The sequence below is a fragment of the Coregonus lavaretus genome, assembly GCF_964263955.1.
Source record: "Coregonus lavaretus genome assembly, chromosome: 17".
NCBI classification, from domain to species: Eukaryota; Metazoa; Chordata; class Actinopteri; order Salmoniformes; family Salmonidae; genus Coregonus; species Coregonus lavaretus.
The window spans coordinates 544,645-571,583 of NC_140004.1; the positions used below are offsets into that span (position 1 = coordinate 544,645).

Here is a 26,939-nt window from a genome sequence, read left to right on the forward strand (position 1 = left end):
GAGTGCTTTAGATTATCTTGGGGCTGTGCATTATCATGCTGAAACATGAGGTGATGGCGGCGGATGAATGGGACGACAATGGGCCTCAGGATCTCGTCACGGTATCTCTGTGCATTCACATTGCCATCGATAAAATGCAATTGTGTTCGTTGTCCGTAGCATGCAGGTCTGGGAAGATGAGATGTAGTCATAGTTTGTGTGCATCTGTAAGTTGTTGTTCGTATATAGCGTGACATTTCATTAAAAAAAATATATAAATATAAATAAAAATACCACCAGGGGTTGGATCTTAGCTTTCAAAATCAAGCAAAAAGGGCTTTTGGCTCCCAAGTTCTTTGTGGGTAAAGGATACGCGATAGACATTACTTTATTAGGAAATACAAAAATATCATAACATTGCATCAAATCTGCTGTGCAGTTCGGGAAAAGGGGGTACATGTCAGGTACTTGGGTAGCTCTTTTGTCCATAATAGTATCATCATGTTGCCTGCGCGCTGTTGGTTAGAGTGCATGTGCCAATACCAGAGTGGGCACACTCGCTATATAATGCAACATTTTTTGTGAGAAAAATATCAGCAGAGTTGAAAATGCGATGGAAACACATTTAACTTGTATTTTTTATTCAGTACATGGGAATTTAACCGCAAAAGGTATTTTTATGTGCACTGTCATCACGTACAGCTTAAAATATGTAACACATCTCTGGTGGGAAAATGAGCATATTGTTTTTATGCAGATTTTAGAATATTCACATGAAAATCTGTCACCAATTGTATGGAAACCTAGCTAGGGTGATGCTTTGGGGGTACTTTTTTTAAAATGATTGTTTCCTTTCTTTTGGTAGCTAATTAATGATTTTTTTCCATAGAAATGTTAACATGTACACACGCTGACACTTGTCACTAGTAAGGATTGGTGGGATTGGGACCTTTATTATTTGATGCGCTCAACAAATATACTGTGTATGCAAGTAAGAATAAAACTAATAATATAACTAGGATAATAATAATCATCATCATTTGCACAATGCCTTGTAAACCAGGAAACGGAAACAGCCTTACCACCCACCTACTGCCCCTCACCCAAATAAACACAAAAAATATTAGAAAAGTCAGGACTGTGGATTCTCTTACAGGCTTCTTCAAAGTGTCAAGTCCACAAGCATCACCAGTCACTGATGTCGAGGGATTTGGGGAGTGCCATCTTTTGCACCGCTGAGGAGTTGGTTTCTCGAGGTGGGATTGGATAGCGTACTCTGCAAACCCGGGTATAAATAGACTAGAATGGGTCAGAATACTCTCGTCTTCTGTGGTTATATTGGCCCGCCTGGCATGGTTGGTTAGTGTGGTACATATACAGTGCATTCAGAAAGTATTCAGACCCCTTGTCTTTTTCCACATTTTGTTACGTTACAACCTTATTTTAAAATGGATTAAAAAGCTTTTTTTCCCTCATCAATCTACACACAATACCCCATAATGACAAAGCAAAAACTGTTTTTTATAAAATTTTGCATAAGTATTCAGACCCTTTACTCAGTACTTTGTTAAAGCACCTTTGGCAGCGATTACAGCCTTGAGTCTTCTTGGGTATGACACTACAAGCTTGGCACACCTGTATTTGGGGAGGTTCTCCCATTCTTCTCTGCAGATTCTCTCAAACTCTGTGAGGTTGGATGGGGAGCGTCGCTGCACAGCTATTTTCAGGTCTCTCCAGAGATGTTCGATCGGGTTCTGGCTCTGGTTGGGCCACTCAAGGACATTCAGAGACTTGTCCTGAAGCCACTCCTTCGTTGGCTTGGCTGTGTGCTTAGGGTTGTGGTCCTGTTGGAAGGTGAACCTTCACCCCAGTCTGAGGTCCTGAATGGTCTGGAGCAGGTTTTCATCAAGGATCTCTCTGTACTTTGCTACGTTCATCATTCCCTCAACCCTGACTAGTCTCCCTGTCGCTGAAAAACATCCCCACAGCATGATGCTGCCACCACCATGTTTCACCATAGGGATGGTACCAGGTTTCCTCCAGACGTCACACTTTGCATTCAGGCCAAAGAGTTCAATATTGGTTTTATCAGACCAGAGAATCTTGTTTCTCATGGTCTGAGAGTCCTTTAGGTGCCTTTTGGTAAACTCCAAGCGGGCTGTCATGTGCCTTTTACTGAGGAGTGGCTTCCGTCTGGCCACTCTACCATAAAGGTCTGATTGGTGGAGTGCTGCAGAGATGGTTGTCCTTCTGGAAGGTTCTCCCATCTCCACAGAAGAACTCTGGAGCTCTGTCAGAGTGACCATCGGGTTCTTGGTCACCTCCCTGATGAAAGCCCTTCTCCCCCGATTTCTCTAGGAAGAGTCTTGGTGGTTCCAAACTTCTTCCATTTAAGAATGATGGAGGCCACTGTGTTCTTGGGGACCTTCAATGCTGAAGAAACGTTTTGGTACCCTTCCCCAATCCTGTCTCTGAGCTCTACGGACAATTCCTTCGACCTCATGGCTTGGTCTTTGCTCTGACATGAACTGTCAACTGTGGGACCTTATATAGACAGGCGTGTCTTTCCGAATCATGTCCAATCAATTGAATTTACCACAGGGGGACCAATCATGTTGTAGAAACATCTCAAGGATGATCCATGGAAACAGGATGCAACTGAGCTCAATGTTGAGTCTCATAGCAAAGGGTCTGAATACTTACGTACATAAAGTATTTTTGTTTTTAATTTTTAATACATTTGCTAACATTTTCTAAAACCTGTTTTCGCTTGGTCATTATGGGGTATTGTGTGTAGATTGATGAGGGAAAAAATAATTATCAATTTTAGAAGGCTGTAACGTAACAAAATGTGGAAAAAGTCAAGGGGTCTGAATAATTTCCAAATGCACTGTAGTTGGTCAGAGATTTAAAGTGACCAAATTTTGGATTTGCAAAGGTAGATGGTCAACATATATTGTCGACCATGGGTTGGTGTTGTGTGGTCACTGGAAAGCCATTCCTTGTTCTTCAGACCAGGGTTGTCCACCTTTGCACAGTAGTTTGGGAGAGTGGATATGAATACCCTGCACCAACCTGGTCTCAGAGCATTTTGTATTATTCTGTATGTAAATCCGAGACAAAGGATTTATTATGATATGTTAAATGTGTCGTATGGTATGTATTAATTTGTGAATGTCCATCACCCATTCCGTATGATATGTTACGAATTTGCTTAATGTACAATATGTTACGAATTTGCAAAAATGTAAAATATGTTACAAATTCTAGCTAGGTGGCTAATGTTAGGGTAAGGGGTTAAGGTTAGGTTAAATGGTTAGGGTTAGCTAAAAGGGTTAGTGGAAGGGTTAGCTAACACACTAAGTATTTGCAAAGTAGCTAAAAAGCAGTAAGTAGTTGAAAAGTTGCTAATTAACTACAATCCGTGATGAGATTCGAAATCGCAACCTTTGGGTTGCTTGACGCCCAACCATCCACCCCGACCAACTTTTGTTTTTGCCTTAAGTAACCGTCTGTCTTATGTAACCATACCAAACATAACATATCATATTAATTTGAGTGTTCCGGATTTACTTTACTATGTTACGTCTAGTCTATGAGACTAGGCTGCCTGCACAGTTTGCCATGGTCACACAGATCAGGGTGGATAATTTAATAGTCTTTGCCATTTCCCTCCTCCCCCTATCAACCAAAATAATGTGGGCACGCTTGTGTGACTGCACCATGCCGATTCTCCACCCTTTCCCAAAGTGTGCATTCGTACACTTCCCTCCCGGCATACACTAATCCAATGCTTTTAAATGCATTAGGTGGAGTGAATGAGTGCACACCATGGGTAGGTTGGAGAATCTGAATGCAGGCTAGTCAGGGGAGTGGAGGGATCCAGATTGAGTTTGTGTCAGGGTGGAGGTGGGGGACCTGTGTATGTCTGTGTGGCTAGTGCAGGTAATCGTCCACAGCAGCGAAAGCGCAGGAGCCACTTCCGGAGTGTGCCATGATGGACAGGCACTGAGTGGCCTGTCCCACAGCCTTGGCCAGAGGGGGCTGCTTTGGCAGGTTATGAGTCTCTGATGGGGGGGAGGAGAGAGAGAGAGGACAGCTATGTAAGGGATACATAACAAATCCATAGGCAATGCATAACACCTTCATATCCACTACATAGTAGCCAAAGAATTAGGCTATTCATCTAAAGGGGAAGAGCTACATAAGGGCCTTTGTGTGCACATTGTATTACATCTACAAAAAAAATATTATTTGATTCAACACAAACTACATACTTTCCTAGATCCATAAATGTCTAACATCAATAGGCAAGACATTACACTTCATATCCATAACATAGGCCTAGTAGCCAAGGACACTGTCTTTTTTTGCAATGGGAAGTCCCTAGGAGAGGAGTGCTACATAGCACATACATAGGCAATGCATAACACCAATTATCCACAAAATAGTAGCTAAGGACACTGCTAAAAGAGTAATTTAAAAAAATTGGAATGAGGTGATACTGCCATTCTTTCCATTTATGACCACATGGGTAAATAACTTCGGTCCATGTCACGTAAATATACACAAAATGAGCATTATTTATACAGAACCAGCATTAGTCTAATCAAAATGTTAAATTTACAGGGCCGGTTTCCCGGACACAGATTAAGCCAAGTTCTAGACTAAAAAGCATGTTCAATGGAGATGTTCTAGTATGGTATAACAATAGACTGCTGGACTGGGAATTGACCTAGGAATTGGCTGATAGGCTTTGAAGTGAATATATGTACAGTTGCGGCCAAATATATTGACGCTCTTGCACTTTTCAATAATTCCCTATTTTCTTGTAAAATAAGTAGAAATTGAAAATAAAGTTTGGTCTCCACACCTTGTTATTGGATTTTCAACATTGCAGAACCAATTTTTGTTTTGTAAACTTTAGTTTACAATTTTTATTTTGTAAAACAAAATGATTGGCACCCCGGAGCAAGTACTTCGCTGCACTGCCTTTGGCCAAGATAACTGCTGACAAACACTTCTTGTAGCCATCAATGAACTTGCTTCCCCCTTCTACTGGCAATTTGGCCCACTCTACAGCAGCAAACGGTTCTAATTCTTCAATGTTTGAGGGGTGCCCTCAGCCAACTGCTATTTTCAGATATCGTCATAGGTTATATGGATGTGATTCAGATCTGGACTCTTCGCTGGCCACTCCAGAACAGTCCAGCGTTTCTTTTTTAACCATTCCAGGGTGCTTTTGATGTGTGTTCGGGGTTGTTAATCCTGTTGGAAGTCCCACACCTTGATAATCTGCTGATTTCTTGATGTCTTGCAAAGGTTCAAGGTCTCCAGTACAAGAGGCAGCAAAGCAACCCCACAGCATTATCAAACCTCCCCCGTGTTCTTTTCTTTGAATGCTTCATTTGGTCGTTGGTTCTGCAATGTTGAAAATCCAATAACAGGGTGTGGAGACCAATTTCTTTCTTTTTTTCTTTCAACTTATTTTAGAATTCAAAAGGCACTCGCACCTCTGAGCTATCTTTTTTGCAGATGCATGGTAACAGTTGAATAAGATGTGAAAAAAAGAAGAAGAAACTCTTGACAGTATCACTGCTCTTTAATAAGCTTTACGTATCGGCCTCAAGGCCTTCGTCAGAGCTTTTGTGAGTTTTTTAAATTAGCACCCTTATATAGACATAGTCGCACCCACATTCGTTCCACTCCAAGTGCTACCAAATATAACAATGTGCATTTCATAAATATTCTAATACAGTGTATCTAATACATAAATGTATTAAACACGTCTGTAAACACTTTTTTTCCCTCAACTTATTTTAGAACAAATAAGGAATTATTTAAGAAAAGTGCAAGGGTGCCAATATATATTTGTCCACAACTGTATGCGGTATTCCCTCACCAGTCGTGGTGTACCTACCTAGTATTGCACTGTTGAGTGTGGAACACACAGGTTCCCTCTGGATAGAGTCCAGCTGGTAGCCCACTGGGCTAGTCCACGGGTCTGAGTAGGCCAGCAGACTGAATGCATCCTACAGAGGGAGAGGAAGAAAGAAAGAAAGAGATTGGGAAGTAGAAATAGATAGACAGGGAAAAGAGAGAAAGTGAAAAGACAGCCAAGAAGAACGAGTGATGGGAAGAAGACAGTGCAGCAAAAAGAGAGAGGGGTGCAGTAACCTCAAATTATACAATACGTTTAAAGTTGACGTAACTGATCCGTGGTTATATTAGCAGTGGTGGTTTCGTTTAGTAGGATCCCCATTAGCTACCGCACATGCAGGGTCTCACTGTGCCTCCCTTTCAGCATTACACCTGTACTGCCACTGTAGCTCAATTCTACCTCGCAAACTTTGCATTTCACCACCTTCTCATTTAACTTCTCAAAGTATTGCCATACAGGACTTCGCTGCTGTCGCTTCTCTGTCTCACTCTGCCATATTTTTGATTTGATTTGATATTTCCAACTGTTAAAGATTATATCCGTGGCAAATAATTTGAAAGATGCATATCTCCTCCTAACGTTACAGCATTGTTGCGTTAGGGGTTGTAGGTATTACAATAATTTGTTTCTTTATGATGATGATCGGGACCCGTTAGTGGTAGTTTTGTAATAACTGCACTGTGATTAAAAAAATACAAATGTCAATGTTAACGATCCCAATTATGTTTAAACATTGAAACGTCACACCCCTAGTAATGGTAATGTGAAATAAACGCAAACATTCCCAACAAAATAATTGACATCCCCAAGGCTTTATAGGTATTACATAGGGCTATATATCTGAAGTCGTTTGAACATTATTGCTAGATGGAGAGTACCTTGAGCATCTTCTTGTTGGCCGAGTTCTTGCCGCACTCGCGGCGTTTGTGCTCACTCATGCTCTGAAGCTCCCGGCCAAAGTGGATCATCCTCTCGATGGCCGCCTGGCTTCCCCCGCACAGCTGCCTCTTGGACTGGGCCGATTCCAACTCTGTTGGCACAGAACCAATCAAACATGCGCGTCACATTGGGACATACCATTCAGCCACTCAGAGGGGTGGTTTTGAAAGAGGCAGACATGATTGTCAATCATGTCAGTTGTAGACCCCCTCTTTTTTCTGTGACAAATGATATTTCATGATATTCGATGGGAATATTTTAAAAAGGTGCAATCTGTTAAATGATCATTTCAATTGTTGCTATTTTCCCACTGATTCTTGAATAATAGAAGTTATAAATGCCTCATGAGTTTAGCACAACTGTCTTATCATAACCCCAAAAATAAGGTTTTATTACTTTATCGTTTACCAACAACAAGAATGTAAACAATGAATAGCTGCAAAATTGTTTCAACTCATGTGGATGTCATGGCCTGTCACTCACCCATGTCTGCGTCACAGTCCTCGGTCTGGGCTCCGTGTTTGGAGGTGGCATTGAGGAGGAAGCCATTAGAGGAGGACTCAGTCACTCCGTTGGTGAAGTGGTCTACCTTCATGTCCACATCAGTACTGGGGGGTAAAACAGTAGGCAGACAATCAGCGTGTTTGAGGGGATCAGTTTGAGAAAAGCAAGGCACAGTGATAGAATTTCTAATCTTAATAACATAATGAGTAGTTATTTGGCATGTAAGGTGATTTGTAGATCAGTTGTTGGTTATGTGATACATTGTCAATATATTGTGTTGGGGGTAGATGTTAAGCAGGCTGTGCAAGACTGCATAGTGTTGGGTATATATTGTATGTTTTAAAAAATTTTTTATCTAGTGTTGGATGCATGTTGAGGTGTTTACAAGCTACTTAGTATTGGCTATACAGTGCATTCGGAAAGTATTCAGACCCCTGGACTTTTTCCACATTTTGTTACATTACATCCTTATTCTAAAATGGATTTAATTGTTTTTCAATCTATACACAATACATATCCCATAATGACAAAGCTTAAACAGGTTTTAGAATTTTTTGAAAATGTATTAAAAATCAAAAACCCAAATACCTTCTTTACATAAGCATTCAGACCCTTTGCAATGACTCGAAAATGAGCTCAAGTGAACTCAAGGACATTCAGAGACTTGTGCCGAAGCCACTCCTGCGTTGTCTTGGCTGTGTGCTTAGGGTCGTTGTCCTGTTGGAAGGTGAACCTTCGCCCCAGTCTGAGGTCCTGAGCGCTCTGGAGCAGGTTTTCATCAAGGATCTCTCTGTACTTTCCCTTGATCCTGACTAGACTCCCAGTATCTGCCACTGAAAAACATCCCCACAGCATGATGCTGCCACCACCATGCTTCACCGTAGTGATGGTACCAGGTTTCCTCCAGACATGACGCTTAGCATTCAGGCCCTGCCCCACCTGCTCTGAATGATGGGTCGCCACTGAAGAGAATGCACTTTACTGTTTGACCAAATGATTTAATAGCTAAATAGTTAACTAGCTAGGTAACGAAGTGAGCTAACTAGCCAAGCTACAAGCAATGTTTCGAATTGGCTATCTATTTTGTAGCCTACCTTACTCGCTGTGCTCTCATCTGGCAAAGGCCGACTTGCAGTGGCACACACACAGAGTCGTAGGCTACATGTCGAGCTCTCTAGCATCTTGAAAATCTAAGACTTTTTAAGGACCCGCGGACAGCCTGCATATAAACTGGTGCTTCACAATCTGGTGCTCCTCAATTTCATGTGGTGCTCCTAACTTAAAGTTGGGTGCACCAGTAAAAAAATTAATAAATAGAGCCCTGTCAGTACCTGATGTTGGTTAGTTTGTTCAGTACATAGTCTTATGTGCGTGTTCAGTACATTATAGTCTTGTGCATGTTCAGTACCTGGTGTTAAGCTGCTGCAGGCTGTGGCTGCCATTGAGGGCGTTGACCTCGGTTGTGGGGAGGGCGGGGTGGACCATACTGGAGGTCACCCCATTGCAGCAGCCGCCGTCGAACCCTGGGGTGCAACCAGGACATGCATGCAGTCGTGAAAACACCATACTAGACACAAACAAGGAGAATGGCAAGCTAAATCAAGCACACCTCAAGTATTTGACTAAATGTATTTGATCCAGGTCTGGGTCATGTTCATTAGGGCATGCAATGGAGAACATTTTAAAACATTTTGCAATAAAAAACCAAAATAACAATTTCTTATTGGACACGTGCAGGTAGTCCCTCCCTGTTTCAGTCAGTTTTCTTCCATTTGGTACCTAATGAACACGCCCCAGAGTAATATTCATAAGGGAGCAAAACTGTAGCAAAACGTGGTGCAACGGAAAACATAAACAATTGGACCATTTCAGATAGTACATCCCCATTTTGGCCTGTTTAGCCTAATAAACAGCACATCCCTGTTTACTGTTTAATGAACAGTACATACCTGTTTGGGTCTGTTTAGTGTTTAGTGCCTAATGAACACAACCAAGATGAGTGAATATACAGTGCATTCGGAAGTATTAAGACCCCTTGACCTTTTCCATATTTTGTTACATTACAGCCTTATTCTAAAATTGATTAAATTGAATTTTTACTCCTCAATTATGACAAAGCAAAAACAGGTTTTTAGAAATGTTTGCACATTTATGAAAAAAAAAAAAAAAAACGGAAATATCACATTTACATAAGTGTTCAGACCCTTTACTCAGTACTTTGTTGAAGCACCTTTGGCAGCGATTACAGCCTCGATTACAGCCCTTCTTCCCCCAATTGCTCAGTTTGGCCGGGCGGCCAGCTCTAGGAAGAGTCTTGGTGGTTACAAATGTCTTCCATTTAAGAATGATGGAGGACACTTTGTTCTTGGGGACCTTCAATGCTGCAGACATTTTTTGGTACCCTTCCCCAGATCTGTGCCTTGACACAAACTTGTCTCTGAGCTCTATGGACAATTCCTTCAACCTCATGGCTTGGTTTTTGATATGCACTGTCAATTGTGGGACCTTATATAGACAGGTGTGTGCCTTTCCAAATCATGTCCAATCAATTTAATTTACCACAGGTGGACTCCAATCAAGTTGTAGAAACATCTCAAGGATGATCAATGGAAACATGATGCACCTGAGCTTAATTTCAAGTCTCATAGCAAAGGGTCTGAATACTTATGTAAATAATGTATTTCTGTTTTAATTTTTTATAAATTAGCAAAATATTCTAAAAACTGGGGTATTGTGTGTAGATTGATGAGGACTTTTATTTATTTAATCAATTTTAGAATAAGGCTATAACATAACAAAATGTGGGGGGAAAAGGGTCTGAATACTTTCCAAATGCACTGTATCATGTACCTGTGAGGTAGGCCTGGGAGCTGCTGGCTTTGTGGCTGTGGCTGCTGAAGGGGGGGGGCGGGCCCGGGTAGCTGTCCTGGGACTTGGGATTGCAGCCTCCCAGGCAGCGCACTTCGCTGTCAGTCCCGTTCACCATCTCGATGAACTGTCTCACCCTGAGAGATGAGGGGGTTCAGGGATCTATAACGACTTTCAGCTTGAAGAACCATCTAACACCAAGTTGTAAAATCCTGAACTTCCCCTTAAATGTGGCGAAACTGCCTATCCCTGACCGTGACTCACTTCAGCATGAATAACAGGTCAGGGTTCCTTTCCAATAGGCTGGGGTACAGCTGTTGGGTGTTCTTGATGGCCTCTCCCATTCTGCCTGACAACACCAGCTTCTGGATCTCTGCAAGCACATCCCATTTACAGTCATTCACATATTGTTAGGAAACTTCTTATTGAGTGTTATGGCATTTCACATTCTTCTCCAAGGGTCGGAGATCATCAAAATGTGAACAAGTGTTATGGACAATCATTTATCTTATGCCCATTCCATTTTGGTGTGTCTCTTAGCAATATGGTGATGGCTCCACCTATACCAACAACTATCCATCTAGTCCTGTCATACTGTAATATGTGAATGTAGCATAAAATACTAATAATATACTCAACAAAGCAGATACCGTTGAAGTCGGAAGTTTACATACACCTTAGCCAAATACATTTAAACTCAGTTTTTCACAATTCCTGAAATTTAATCCTAATTAAAATTCCCTGTTTTAGGTCAGTTAGGATCACCACTTTATTTTAAGAATGTGAAATGTCAGAATAATAGTAGAGAGAATGATTTATTTCAGCTTTTATTTATTTCATCACATTCCCAGTGGGTCAGACGTTTACATACACTCAAATTAGTATTTGGTAGCATTGCCTTTAAATTGTTTAACTTGGGTCAAACGTTTTGGGTAGCCTTCCACTAGCTTCCCACAATAAGTTGGGTGAATTTTGGCCCATTCAACCTGACAGAGCTGGTGTAACTGAGTCAGGTTTGTAGGCCTCCTTGCTCGCACACGCTTTTTCAGTTCTGCCCACAACTTTTCTATAGGATTGAGGTCAGGGCTTTGTGATGGCCACTCCAATACCTTGACTTTGTTGTCCTTAAGCCATTTTGCCACAACTTTGGAAGTATGCTTGGGGTCATTGTCCATTTGGAAGACCAATTTGCAACCAAGCTTTAACTTCCTGACTGATGTCTTGAGATGTTGCTTCAATATATCCACATGATTTTCCTTCTTCATGATGCCATCTATTTTGTGAAGTGCACTAGTCCCTCCTGCAGCAAAGCACCCCCCACAGCATGATGCTGCCACCCCCGTGCTTCACGGTTGGGATGGTGTTCTTCGGGTTGCAAGCATCCCCCCTTTTCCTCCAAACATAACGATAACATAACATTATGGCCAAACAGTTCTATTTTTGTTTCGTCAGACCAGAGGACATTTCTCCAAAAAGTACGATCTTTGTCCCCATGTGCAGTTGCAAACCGTAGTCTGGCTTTTTTATGGCGGTTTTGGAGTAGTGGCTTCTTCCTTGCTGAGCGGCCTTTCAGGTAATGTCGATATAGGACTCGTTTTACTGTGGATATAGATACTTTTGTACCTGTTTCCTCTAGCATCTTCACAAGGTCCTTTGCTGTTGTTCTGGGATTGATTTGCACTTTTCGCACCAAAGTACGTTCATCTCTAGGAGACAGAACGCATCTCCTTCCTGAGCGGTATGACGACTGCGTGGTCCCATGCTGTTTATACTTGCGTATGATTGTTTGTACAGATGAACGTGGTACCTTCAGGCGTTTGGAAATTGCTCCCAAGGATGAACCAGACTTGTGGAGGTCTAAAAAAAAATTCTGAGGTCTTGGCTGATTTCTTTTGATTTTCCCATGATGTCAAGCAAAGAGGCACTGAGTTTGAAGGTAGGCCTTGAAATACATCCAAAGGTACACCTCCAATTGACTCAATGTCTCCCGAGTGGCGCAGTGGTCTAAGGCACTGCATCGCAGTGCTAGCTGTGCCACTAGAGATCCTGGTTCGAATCCAGGCACTGTCATAGCCGGCCGCGACCGGGAGACCCATGGGGCGGCGCACAAGTCGTCCAGGGTAGGGGAGGGAATGGCCGGCAGGGATGTAGCTCAGTTGGTAGAGCATGGCGTTTGCAACGCCAGGGTTGTGGGTTCGATTCCCATGGGGGGCCAGTATGAAAATATATATATATATATAAAATAATGTATATACTCACTAACTGTAAGTCGCTCTGGATAAAAGTGTCTGCTAAATGACGTAAATGTAAAATGTAATTAGCCTATCAGAAGTTTCTAAAGCCATTACATCATTTTCTGGAATTTTCCAAGCCGTTTAAAGGCACAGTCAACTTAGTGTATGTAAACTTCTGACCCACTGGAATTGTGATACAGTGAATTATAAGTGAAATAATCTGTCTGTAAACAATTGTTGGAAATAGTACTTGTGTCATGCACAAAGAAGATGTCCTAACTGACTTGTCAAAACTATAGTTTGTTAACAAGAAATTTGTGGTGTGGTTGAAAAACAAGTTTTAATGACTACAACCTAAGTGTATGTAAACTTCAGACTTCAACTGTACATAAGTCAATGACAGGACACATACCCCAAGCCCATCTTTCACGCACGCACATACACACAACACACTCTGTCTGTTTTTGATGGAGATCAGCTCCTCGTGCACAGCCTGGTTGGTGGATTTGGCAAAGGCTTTGGCTGTGACACAGTAACTATGGTGGACCAGGTAGGATGCCACCATTCTGTGGAGACAAAGAGGTGGGAGAAACATAACAGCTTAGAGAGAATATAAATAATATGATTTGCTGCCTTCAAATTATGTTGGGAATTTGGAAATACGAGGTTCAGACTCGAAAATAAACACTTGAACAACCCTCCATTTTCCGAATTACAAGTGGAGATACATTTCATCAGTGACCTTTCAGTTTTTTAACAAAGCCATTTGTCAATGTACGTAAGATTGCTAATAAAAATAAAGTTAGCTATGTTAGAAAAATAATTATTCTAACTTCAAAATCACTTTAACACAATCACGTCGTATTTACACCTTCACAACTGGGAAATATGAGATTTCAAGGAGCATTTGAAAGCAGGAATAATACAAGTCAATCCAGTTACATCAGAAGCCGGTGGGAAATGTAGTTTCCTGTTTCCCTTGGTGTGTACAGCTACAAGGGAAGGGACTTACTTCTGGATCATGGACTGCCACTCTCCCTCCCTGTCCCCTATCGGGAATCTGTCGATCTGGGCCTGGATCTTGGTCCTCCACTCGCGCATGTAGTCATCGATGTCAAACACAAACGGGTGCTGGCCAAAGTTGGAGTCCACAACCTCCCCAGGGGTCTGCAGCCCCACTGTGGGGTACATGTTGAGCTAGTGGGGGGGAACACAAAAGGGATGTGTGAAGGAAAATCTTTTGTTTGTGCTTTTCTAATAACCAATTCGACTGGGTTCATGCAAGTGACTGATTGATTGTGCCTGGGAGGAATCCTCACTATCAGTATAAACAATTTGACAGTACGCCCAGAACATTGTTTTGAGAACGGAAAGGGATATCTCAGTTTCAAGGTCTCAGATTGGAGAGAAGCCGCCTCGTGAAGTATTGGTCGGTCACAGGCATGAACCAAAAGTTAATGATTACTTAATTATGAATAATGTACAGTGCCTTCGGAAAGAATTCAGACCCCTTGAATATTTCCACATTTTGTTATGTTACAGCCTTACTCTAAAATTGATTAAATTGTTTTTTCCCCCCTCATCAATCTCCACACAATACCCCATAATACTAAAGAAAAAACAGGTTTTTAGAGAAGTTTACTAATTTATATATATTTTTTAAACTGAAATATCACATTTACATAAGTATTCAGACCCTTTACTCAGTACTTTGTTGAAGCACCTTTGGCAGCGATTACAGCCTTGAGTCTTCTTGGGTATGACGCTACAAGCTTGGCACACCTGTTTTCGGGGAGTTTCTCCCAGTCTTCTGGCTGGGCCACTCAAGGACTTGTCCCGAAGCCACTCCTGCATTGTCTTGGCTTTGCGCTTAGGGTCCTTGTCCTGTTGGAAAGTGAACCTTCACCCCAGTCTGAGGTCGTCAGCGCTCTGGAGCAGGATTTCATCAATGATCTCTCTGTACTTTGCTCCGTTCATCTTTGCCTCGATCCAGAGTAGTCTCCCAGTCCCTGCCGCTGAAAAACAACCCCACAGCATGATGCTGCCACCACCATTCTTCACCGTAGGGATGGTGCCAGGTTTCCTCCAGACGTGACGCTTGGCATTCAGGCCAAAGAGTTCAATCTTGGTTTCATCAGACCAGACTATCTTGTTTCTCATGGTCTGAGAGTCTTTAGGTGCCTTTCGGCAAACTCCAAGCCGGCTATCATGTGCCTTTTCCTGAGGAGTGGCTTCCGTCTGGCCACCCTACCATAAAGGCCTGATTGGTGGAGTGCTGCAGAGATGGTTGTCCTTCTGGAAGGTTCTCCCATCTCCACAGAGGAATTCTAGAGCTCTGTCAGAGTGACCATCGGGTTCTTGGTCACCTCCCTGACCAACACCCTTCTCCCCCGATTGCTCAGTTTGGCCGGGCGGCCAGCTCTAGGAAGAGTGTTGGTGGTTCCAAACATCTTCCATTTAAGAATGATGGAGGCCACTGTGTTCTTGGGGACCTTCAATGCTGCAGACATTTTTTGGTACCCTTCCCCAGATCTGTGCCTTGACACAATCCTGTCTCGGAGCTCTACGGACAATTCCTTCAACCTCATGGCTTGTTTTTTGCTCTGACATGCACTGTCAACTGTGGGACCTTATATAGACAGGTGTGTGCCTTTCCAAATCATGTCCAATAAATTGAATTTACCACAGTTGGACTCCAATCAAGTTGTAGTAACACCTCAAGGATGATCAATGGAAACAGGATGCATCTGAGCTCAATTTCGAGTCTCATAGCAAAGGGTCTGAATACTTACATTAATAAGGTATTTCTGTTTTTTATTTGTAAAGACATTTGCAAAGATTTCTAAAAACCTGTTTTGCTTTGTCATTATGGGGTATTGTGTGTAGATTGATGAGGAATAAAAAACAATTTAATACATTTTAGAATTAGGCTGTAACATACCAAAATGTGAAAAAAGTGAAGTGCTCTGAATAATTTCTGAATGCACTGTATAGGCTAAGTTGATGAGCAAATGCTCATGTCAGTCCTCTAGAACGTAAATGTAGTCTTCCTAGCAGGACTCTGCTGCGTAAGTTGTGCGCATCCATTTCAGAGTGTTTTGGAAGTCAAGTAAAAGTAAACTCCTTCGACTCCAACCACAGGAGTTGGAGTTGACTCAGAATCTTGGAGTCGTGCACCACTACGGCAGGTGATGTTCAAACACAGAAACGCTAAAGTGCCATTCCGATCGTGGCAGATATGTAGATTTTTATTTTATTTAAAAGATATTTAAAAACTGTGCCTAGATAAATGCATTAACATAAATTATGAAATTAATTTCCATGACTTTTCAGATTTGATCATTTTTCGAAAATTTCAGGCTTAGAAAAAACACTTTTTTAATTCCATGACTTTTCCATGATTTTCATGTACGAACCCTGCTCATTGATTCTTGAATAATATAATGTATAAATGTCTCATGAATTTAGCACAACTGTATGTCTTTATCATAACCCAAAATACCAGATTATTACTCTATTGTTTACGAACAAAAATAATGTAAACAATGTATAGCTTCAAATAGGGTTAAAACGTTCTTTTAGATGTAATTGAATGTTAGTTCATGCATCTACAGTGCGGCCTATGAGTGAGAAGGATTACATTTCCCTTATCCCATCCCTCAGGTCAGTTGTGTACCAAAAGTGGCAGGGCTGCAGTTTTAAAATCCCAGAATGTAGCTTTAAAAATATGAAATGGGCAGAGGGAGGATACTTACCGGTAGATCTATAAAGGCTATTCCTAGAGGATAGGAGAAAAGATAAAGAAAGCATCTCTCAGACTGAATATCTTATTTTGAGTACAGGCATGCATGATGCAGCATATCAACTCTATTCAAACCAGGGGTTGGAAACGGTTCAGGGAACAGAACCGAAAACTGGAAAAGAAAGACTGTTCCTCTAAAACTGAGTCAGAACCTAAATGAAAGTGATATACAGTGCTGTGGAAAAGTATTTGCCCCCTTTCAAATTTTCTCTACTTTGCATATTTTTGATACTGAATGTTATCAGATCTTCAACCAAAACCTAATACTAGATAAAAGGGAACCTGAGTGAGCAAATAACACAACAATTACATACTTATTTAATTTATTTCATAAACAAAGCTATGCAACACCCAATGCCCCTGTGTGAAAAAGTAATTTCCCCGTTACACTCAGTAACTGGTTGTGCCACCTTTAGCTCCAATGACTGCAACCAAATGCTTCCTGTAGTTGTTGATAAGTCTCTCACGTCGCTGTGGAGGAATTTTGGCCCACTCTTCCATGCAGAAATGCTTTAACTCAGCGACATTTGTGGGTTTTCAAGCATGAACCTGCCACAACCTCTCAATTGGGATTAGGTCTGGACTTCGACTAGGCCATTCCAAATCTTCAGATGTTGCTTTTTAGCAATTTTCATGTAGACTTGATTGTTTGTTTTGGATAGTCTTGCTGCATGACCCAGCTGCGCTTCAGCTTCAGCTCACAGAAGGATGGCCTGACATTCTCCTGTAAAATTCTCTGATACAGAACAGAATTCATGGTTCCTTCTATTAAGACAAGTCGTCCAGGTCCTGAGGCAATTTAAGCATCCCGAAAACATCACACTACCACCACCATGCTTGACCGTTGGTATAAGGTTCTTACTGTGGAATGCAGTGCTTGTTTTTTTACCAGGCATAATGATACCCCGGGGGGGAGGTACTACAAAGATATATGGAATTGTTTTAACAAGGTCATACCGGGGATCATTTTGATTTTGAATTAAGACCCCTTGAAGTATCAAAAAACTATATACAAAATGTATTGAAAGAAAAACTATTTATTTTGGGACTTACCGCTATTAGCCCATACAAATGCATTGAATAACAGATCCACTACAAGGAACAACAGATAGTCCCCCCAAAAAATCTAAAGGAACTTTGTTCTGAAGTGTCTGTCCTATATCTGAGAGATACACTACATGACCAAAAGTATGTGGACAACTGCTTGTCCAACAATTGTCGAACATTCCAAAATCATGGGCATTAATATGGAGTTGGTCCCCCCTTTGCAGCTATAACAGCCTCCACTCTTCTGGGAAGGCTTTCTACTAGATGTTGGAACATTGCAGCAGGGACTTCCATTCAGCCACTAGAGCATTAGTGAGGTCGGGCACTGATGTTGGGCGATAAGGCCTGGCTCGCAGTTGGCGTTCCAACTCATCCCAAAGGTGTTCGACGGGGCTGAGGTCAGGGCTCAGTCAAGTTCTTCCACACCGATATCGACAAACCATTTCTGTATGGACCTCGCTTTGTGCAAGGGGGCATTGTCATGCTGAAACAAGAAAGGGCCTTCCCAAACTGTTGCCACAAAGTTGGAAGCACAGAATCGTCTACAATGTCATTGTATGCTGTAGCGTTAAGATTCCCCTTCACTGGAACTAAGGGGCCTAGCCCGAACCATGAAAAACAGCCCCAGACAATTATTCCTCCTCCACCAAACTTTACAGTTGGCACTATGCATTCGGGCAGGTAGCGTTCTCCTGGCATCCGCCAAACCCAGATTTGTCCGTCGGACTGCCAGATGGTGAAGCGTGATTCATCACTCCAGAGAACGTTTCCACTGCTCCAGAGTCCAATGGGGCGAGCTTTACACCACTCCAGGCGACGCTTGGCATTGCACATGGTGATCTTAGGCTTGTGTGTGGCTGCTCGACCATGGAAACCCATTTCATGAAGTTCCCGACAAACAGTTCTTATGCTGGCGTTGCTTCCAGAGGCAGTTTGGAACTCGGTAATGAGTGCTGCATCCAAGGACAGACGATTTTACGTGCTACGCACTTCAGCACTCGGCGGTCCCGTTATGTAAACTTGTGTGGCCTACCACTTCGCGGCTGAGCTGTTGTTGCTCCTAGATGTTTCCACTTCACAATAACAGCACTTATAGTTGACCATGGCAGCTCTAGCAGGGCAGAAATTTGATGAACTGACTTGTTGGAAAGGTGACATCCTATGACGGTGCCACGTTGAAAGTCACTGAGCTCTTCAGTAAGGCCATTCTACTGCTAACATTTGTCTATGGAGATTGCATGGCTGTGTGCTCGATGTTATACACCTGTCAGCAACGGGTGTGGCTGAAATTGCCAAATCCACTAATTTGAAGGGTTGTCCACATGCATTTGTATACATAGTGTATAAGAAAGATTTCTTTTTTTCCCATGTATTTAACCCTTTATTTTTGGCACTAAACAGTCTAAGCCGGGGGAGATAACATTTTATGAAAAACGTTATTTGGCCTTCCTGCTATTAGCCCATACAAACCCATTAAATAACAGATTCACTGTAACAACAGATAGCCCCCCCAAAAAATATCTAAAGGAAGTTTGTTCTGAAGTGTCTATCCTATATCTGAGAGAGATAAGAAAGATCGGGAAACATTTGTTATTTAACCCCTTACTTTTGACTAAACAGTCTCCATATACAGTATACTTCCATTATTTTTTCCAACACCTACAGACGAGTCTTGTAAGGCCTGTGGGGTCCTAGAGCAAAACAACCGACACGTACGTGTCATATTAGTTTGTAGCCCAAACTGTTCGGATGCTACAGACAGACGTTGGCAGATCGGCTATACCGACTTCAGACGAGTCCCAATACACTTGTTGGGGTCGTAGAGCAAAACAGAGAGTCTCATCTTTCCATAGAGGGGTCATAATAGTTTGTAGGCCAAACCGTTCGGACACTACAGACAATTTTGTGAGAAGAATGATTTTCGCGATGTCTCATGGTCTGACAAACACCGCTCTAGCTCTGATGCGGAAGTGTTACATAGGCGTATGTACACTACACTTGTCTGTCCAATGCATGTAAATAGCTTGCCCGCTCCATAGCAAGCTGCTTTATCCGCACTGATTGGTGAAGTCATTGAATGTAAAAAATGTAAATTTCAGAGGCTTAAAAAGGAACAATATAAACTAATTTTTTTGGGGGTTCCAACTGGTTCAGAACTTTATTTAGCTGGTCGGGAATAGTGGAACGGAACCCAAAAAAAATGGTTATGTTCAAAACGAAACGATTGGAAAATAACTTCGATTCCAACACCTGATTCAAACCATGAAGTTGAATTTGACATTAAATATAGTATCTCGTTAAAGGGTGGGGAAGACGTTAGATGTTAGTTCAGAGTGGGTAGGGTTTTCTTCACTTTTGCCTGCATAGACTACTGCTGTGTAAACCTAGAGCTTGGCGATATGGATAAAAATCCATATCATGATAAATTGACAATTATTACGATAACTAAAACGATACGTTTATAACATTAATGTGCACTGGTTAGCCTACTTTTGTATATTATCGTACCCTAAGAACTACTTTGAATGTTGTAAATATCAATTATTGTACAGGTAGCAATAGCCCATATTAGCAGACTTATTTCATTTCAAACGTCACATTTCTGTAGTATAGGCTACTTATCGTGAATATTGATATCAGTAAAATGTCCTCGATAAATAGTCGGTCTTGATCATTTTCGGTTTATCGTCCCGGCTCCATGTAAATTTATGTCACGTATGGGTATTGCAAACAATACAGTGTACACCTTTGACTTCTGGTATGAGGATAACTTTCCGGACCCAAACGCCACCCAGATAATTTTCCAGATCCAAAACACCACAAGAACTAGCCCAAAATACCTTTTCGTCCACTTTAGGAAATCACCCAATAACTCCCCCAAAAGTTTAGCAACTGAATTCCACAGCTTAAGTTCCCTTGTGGAAAAAAAGGCCTACATTTCATTTGCACAATTCTATTTCTATTAATTAAATTATATTTTATGTTCTACAGCAGGTGTACAGAACGTACCTAAGCTGTGGCCATTCTTTGTGTAGAAGCACGTGTTGTTGATGAGGTTGACACAGCAGCCAATCACGTCACCCGTGGTGAACGTGGGGCCATAGGGCTGCCCCGTGCCGGAGGAGCAGAAGGAGTGGCCATCGTCTCCGTGGTAACCATACGAGTGTTTGTCCCAACCTGAGAAAAACATACATTGTCAACACTCTGAAAGATGATGCCTTGACTTACAATATAAGTACAGTACTTTATCAAACCCCAAAGGGGAAATTTGTTTTCAGTAGCCAATACATACAACACCAATAAACACACAAATACACAACAATGGACATACAGACACTAAAATAAGCATTTTAAGCTAAATGTCTACGGAAACGTTCCATCTTAAACCTGGGTGAAATATAGGCCTATCTATCTGTCATGGCACTGGTTAGAAGCACACATTTCTTTTAGTATGGGCTTTTTAAAAAAGGGGCAATCTCCAGTTTCTGCATATTATTTTTTTTACTTATAAATTAATCTAACCATTGATTCTTGAATATCACTTAGAACTGCTTCATCAGCTTAGTTTAACTGTCGTGCCCCACCAGAGCCCAAAATATAAGCTTGTTTTACTCCAATGTCGGTAAATGTAAACAAACACTATATAGCCTCAAAACATGGTTAAAACTATAATTTTGATATCATGGATGGTCAGTCCTTGCATCCCTAGCTCCGTTTGAATTTGAGAGTAATTACATTTCTTCAACCCCATCGCTCAGCCTTTTACAAAGCAGGGGCAAGGAAAAACCTATGTTAGTGTTTCAAATGTTGAATGAACCGTTTAAAGTTCTGACCTAACAATAATTCTGTGTATTGGTGTATTATGTAAACGAATTGTTTATACTATTTTAGCTCACTGCTATAATGTCACATTTATTTAGGAATTTCTCTCATTTGAATCTTGTGTGTATTAGATTTCCTAAGAATTAGCCACATTCCAACAGTTGATCCTGTTCTGTGGGTAACAAAGCTAACATGCCTGAAATAGCTCTAAAAACAGTTTTATTAGCAATTAGCATGATTTAGCAACTAGCCATTACTTAGCAAAGATATGGCAGTAATAGTTTGCAAGCTGTGGGGATAAAGGGGGATTGTGGGGATCTATTTTCTCATAATTGGATCCGTATGTGATGAATAGCTTAGAAGGAATGCATTAATGATAAGCATAGAAGGTTTGTACTATACTGATATAAATTGTTTCACATAACAAGCTGTGATTCATGTAAGGAACGTTAGGGGGTAGGACAGATAAGACTTGTATTTCTTACAGATACGAACACTGCCTCTTTGTTGTCTGTGAACCGTTGTCTGTGAACCGTCCTTGAACATAGGTACTCACAGTACAGTGGAATGGTGTTTTTTGGGTGCTGACTCTACAGGTTGTTATGATAAAAACTTATGCCTGGCAACAGTGTGCAACAAGTGGAGCGCCAAGGGACTGGGACCAGCCGGTGCGCCAACGGATTGGCTGAGTAAGTCTAAACCACGCTCAGTCTCTACTCTGATTGGCCAGCAGGGAGCGGGAACTATCTCTGTCAGAGTATTTTAAGGAGAACTCATAACAATGGATTAGTTCTCTGAGTGCCCTGCGTGGTATTTCAGTGGACCAGTATATACGAACATCATATTTACCATTGAAGTGTTAGCATTAATTAAAATACTAGTCTATTTAGAAGACGTGTATTGACCTCTTTTGTTCCTAATACCAGATTTGAATTGACGCAACTTAACAAAGCCCTGCCATATCTGACGAGCGTCAGAGCCAGTGTAGTAGGATTCAATCTTAGTCCTGTATTGACGCTTTGCCTGTTTGATGGTTAGTCTGAGGGCATAGCGGGATTTCTTATAAACGTCCGGATTAGTGTCCCGCTCCTTGAAAGCGCTCGGAGCGGATGTTGCCTGTAATCCATGGCTTCTGGTTGGGATATGTATGTACGGTAACTGTAGGTACGACGTCGTCTATGCACTTTTTGATGAAGCCGGTGACTGAGGTGGTATACTTCTCAATGTCATTGGATGAATTCCGGGACATATTCCAGTCTGTGCTAGCAAAACAGTCCTGTAGCGTAGCATCCGCGTCATCTGACCACTTCCGTATTGAGCGAGTCACTGGTACTTCCTGAATTCCGGGACATATTCCAGTCTGTGCTAGCAAAACAGTCCTGTAGCGTAGCATCCGCGTCATCTGACCACTTCCGTATTGAGCGAGTCACTGGTACTTCCTGCTTTAGTTTTTGCTTGTAAAGCGGAATCAGGAGGATAGAATTATGGTCAGATTTGCCAAATGGAGGGCGAGAGAGAGCTTTGTATGCGTCTCTCTGTGTGTGGAGTAAAGGTGGTCTAGAGTTTTTTTCCCCTCGTTGCACATGTGACATGCTGGTAGAAATTAAAGTCCCCGGACACTAGGAATGCCACTTCTGGATGAGCATTTTCTTGTTTGCTTATGGCCTTATAAAGCTCATTGAGTAATCCATCCACCTGACAGGTGTGGTATATCAAGAAGCTGATTAAAAAGCATGATCATTACACAGGTGAAACTTGTGTAATGTGCAGTTTTGTCACACAACACAATGCCATTGTCTCAAGTTTTGAGGGAGTGTGCAATTGGCATGCTGACTGTAGGAATGTCCACCAGAGCTGTTGCCAGAGAATTGAATGTTAATTTTTCATTTTAGAGAATTAGGCACTATGTCCAATTGGCCTCACATGTGTATGGCATCATGTGGGCGAGCGGTTTGCTGATGTCAATGATCACAATTGCATTTTATCGATGGCAATTTGAATGCAAAAAAATACCATGATGAGATCCTGAGGCCCATTGTGAGGCCCATTTGTTTTACGGTATCTGTAACCAACAGATGCATATCTGTATTCCCAGTCATGTGAAATCCATAGATTAGGGCCTAATTAATTTATTTCATTTGACTGATTTCCTCATATGAACTGTAACTCAGTAAAATCTTTTAAATTGTTGCATGTTGCGTTTATATTTTTGTTCAGTATATTTTACATTTTTTTTATATGTATAGACAAACAAAATAAGGATAGGAATTCAAACTATACAGCAGCTTCTCATCTAAATCATGTTGCACACTTGATTAACGCTATGATTCACAAATGTGTGGATACTTTCAAAAGCGTTTAATTTTCACTTTGGCTACCAGAGCAAAAATGCTGACTACTGGTATGAAGGTAATTAAGGTCATTCTTGAAGGGACATGGTGTGGGAGAGCCATTGTCTTTACAATGCAACATTCAGAGGGGTGTATGTGGTGTAGATGTCTCCCAAACTACCTCCGGATGGAATCTAGATCTGTCTCTTTTAGTGTTGCACGGCATACCAAAATGTCAATACTAGAACATCGGTACTATAATTTGTTTATCTTTCGGTACTTCTGTCAAATGTGTCTCACAGATCAAGTCTGTCTATCAGCGTTGTCTTGACTATGTGCCTAGGGTCGTTGTCCTGTTGGAAGGTGAACCTTTAACCCAGTCTGAGGTCCTGAGAGCTCTGGAGCAGGTTTTCATTAAGGATCTCTGTGCACTTTGCTCCGTAGGGATGGTGCCAGGGTTCCTCCAGACGTAACGCTCAGTTCAATCTTGGTTTCATCAGAACAGAGAATCTTGTTTCTCATGGTCTGAGAGTCCTTTAGGTGACTTTTGGCAAACTCCAGAGATGGTTGTCCTTCTGGAAGGTTCTCCCATCTCCACAGAGGAACTCTGGAGCCCTGTCAGAGTGACCATCGGGTTCTTGGACACCTCCGTGACCAAGGCCCTTCTCTCCTGACTGCTCAGTTTGGCCGGGCGGCCAGCTCTAGGAAGAGTCTTGGTGGTTCCAAACTTCTTCCATTTAAGAATTATGGAGGCCACTGTGTTCTTGGGGACCTTCAATGCTGCAGAAAGATTTTGGTACCCTTCCCAAGATCTGTGTCTCGACACAATCCTGTCTCGGAGCTCTACAGACAATTCCTTCGACCTCATGGCTTGGTTTACATTTACATTTTAGTCATTTAGCAGACGCTCTTATCCAGAGCGACTTACAGTTAGTGAGTACATACATATTTGTATTTATTTTTCATACTGGCCCCCCGCGGGAATCAAACCCACAACCCTGGCGTTGCAAACACCATGCTCTACCAACATCCCTGCCGGCCATTCCCTCCCCTACCCTGGACGACGCTGGGCCAATTGTGCGCTGCCCCATGGGTCTCCCGGTCACGGCCGGCTACGACAGAGCCTGGATTCGAACCAGGATCTCTAGTGGCACAGCTTTGAATGCCTTAGACCACTGCGCCACTCGGGTTTCTGCTCTGACATGCACTGTCAACTGTGAGACCTTATATAGACAGGTGTGTGCCTTTCCAAATCATGTCCAATCAATTGAATTTACCACAGGTGGACTCCAATCAAGTTGTAGAAACATCAAGGATGATCAATGGAAACTGGATGCACCTAAGCTCAAAGTGAAGGGTCTGAATACGTATGTAAATAAGGTATTTCCGTTTATAAATTTTTAATTGTGCAAAAGATTCTAGAAACCTGTTTTCATTTTGTCATTATGGGGTATTGTGTGTAGATTGATGTTTTATTTTTATAATCCATTTTAGAATGAGGCTGTAACGTAACAAAATATGGAAAAAGTCAAGAGGTCTGAATACTTAACGAATGCCCTGTATATACACATACATATATACACATATATATATATATATATACACACACACACACACACACACACACACATACATACATACATACATACATACATACATACATACATATACATACATATACATACATACATACACACACACAGTGGGGAGAACAAGTATTTGATACACTGCCGATTTTGCAGGTTTTCCTACTTACAAAGCATGTAGAGGTCTGTAATTTGTATCATAGGTACACTTCAACTGTGAGAGACGGAATCTAAAACAAAAATCTAGAAAATCACATTATATGATTTTTAAGAAATTAATTTGCATTTTATTGCATGACATAAGTATTTGATCACCTACCAACCAGTAAGAATTCCAGCTCTCACAGACCTGTTAGTTTTTCTTTAAGAAGCCCTCCTGTTCTCCACTCATTACCTGTATTAACTGCACCTGTTTGAACTCGTTACCTGTATAAAAGACACCTGTCCACACACTCAAACAGACTCCAACCTCTCCACAATGGCCAAGACCAGAGAGCTGTGTAAGGACATCAGGGATAAAATTGTAGACCTGCACAAGGCTGGGATGGGCTACAGGACAATAGGCAAGCAGCTTGGTGAGAAGGCAACAACTGGTGGCGCAATTATTAGAAAATGGAAGAAGTTCAAGATGACGGTCAATCACCCTCGGTCTGGGACTCCATGCAAGATCTCACCTCGTGGGGCATCAATGATCATGAGGAAGGTGAGGGATCAGCCCAGAACTACACGGCAGGACCTGGTCAATGACCTGAAGAGAGCTGGGACCACAGTCTCAAAGAAAACCATTAGTAACACACTACGCCGTCATGGATTAAAGCCAGCGCATGTCCAGGCCCGTCTGAAGTTTGCCAATGACCATCTGGATGATCCAGAGGAGGAATGGGAGAAGGTCATGTGGTCGGATGAGACAAATATAGACCTTTTTGGTCTAAACTCCACTCGCCGTGTTTGGAGGAAGAAGAAGGATGAGTACAAACCCAAGAACACCATCCCAACCGTAAAGCATGGAGGTGGAAACATCATTCTTTGGGGATGCTTTTCTGCAAAGGGGACAGGACGACTGCACCGTATTGAGGGGAGGATGGATGGGGCCATGTATCGCGAGATCTTGGCCAACAACCTCCTTCCCTCAGTAAGAGCATTGAAGATGGGTCGTGGCTGGGTCTTCCAGCATGACAACGACCCGAAACACACAGCCAGGGCAACTAAGGAGTGGCTCCGTAAGAAGCATCTCAAGGTCCTGGAGTGGCCTAGCCAGTCTCCAGACCTGAACCCAATAGAACATCTTTGGAGGGAGCTGAAAGTCCGTATTGCCCAGCGACAGCCCAGAAACCTGAAGGATCTGGAGAAGGTCTGTATGGAGGAGTGGGCCAAAATCCCTGCTGCAGTGTGTGCAAACCTGGTCAAGACATACAGGAAACGTATGATCTCTGTAATTGCAAACAAAGGTTTCTGTACCAAATATTAAGTTCTGCTTTTCTGATGTATCAAATACTTATATCATGCAATAAAATTCAAATGAATTACTTAAAAATCATACAATGTGATTTCCGTCTCTCACAGTTGAAGTGTACCTATGATAAAAATTACAGACCTCTACATGCTTTGTAAGTAGGAAAACCTGCATAATCGGCAGAGTATCAAATACTTGTTCTCTCAACTGTATATACACTGCTCAAAGAAATAAAGGGAACACTTAAACAACACAATGTAACTCCAAGTCAATCACACTTCTGTGAAATCAATCTGTCCACTTAGGAAGCAACACTGATTGACAATAAATTTCACATGCTGTTGTGCAAATGGAATAGACAACAGGTGGAAATTATAGGCAATTAGCAAGACACCCCCAATAAAGAAGTGGTTCTGCAGGTGGTGACCACAGAC

At 41.9% G+C, this 26,939-nt stretch overlaps 1 protein-coding gene across 1 annotated transcript in view; it reads right to left on the reverse strand.

Moving 5' to 3' along the window:
- Positions 1 to 599: 599 nt before the first annotated feature.
- The window catches only part of LOC311144276 (ran-binding protein 9-like), a 33,576-nt gene continuing 7,236 nt past the window's right edge, over positions 600 to 26,939 (reverse strand). Inside the window, exons 4-14 of the mRNA XM_084180290.1 lie at positions 20,324 to 20,491; positions 16,221 to 16,243; positions 13,478 to 13,662; positions 12,919 to 13,031; positions 10,496 to 10,604; positions 10,214 to 10,368; positions 8,772 to 8,886; positions 7,343 to 7,467; positions 6,799 to 6,950; positions 5,900 to 6,011; positions 600 to 4,046 (exon numbers count right to left, since the gene is read on the reverse strand). Of these exons, the coding sequence (XP_084036416.1) occupies positions 3,916 to 4,046; positions 5,900 to 6,011; positions 6,799 to 6,950; positions 7,343 to 7,467; positions 8,772 to 8,886; positions 10,214 to 10,368; positions 10,496 to 10,604; positions 12,919 to 13,031; positions 13,478 to 13,662; positions 16,221 to 16,243; positions 20,324 to 20,491 (1,388 nt within the window). The 3' untranslated portion in view covers positions 600 to 3,915. The remainder of the gene's footprint in view (positions 4,047 to 5,899; positions 6,012 to 6,798; positions 6,951 to 7,342; positions 7,468 to 8,771; positions 8,887 to 10,213; positions 10,369 to 10,495; positions 10,605 to 12,918; positions 13,032 to 13,477; positions 13,663 to 16,220; positions 16,244 to 20,323; positions 20,492 to 26,939) is intronic.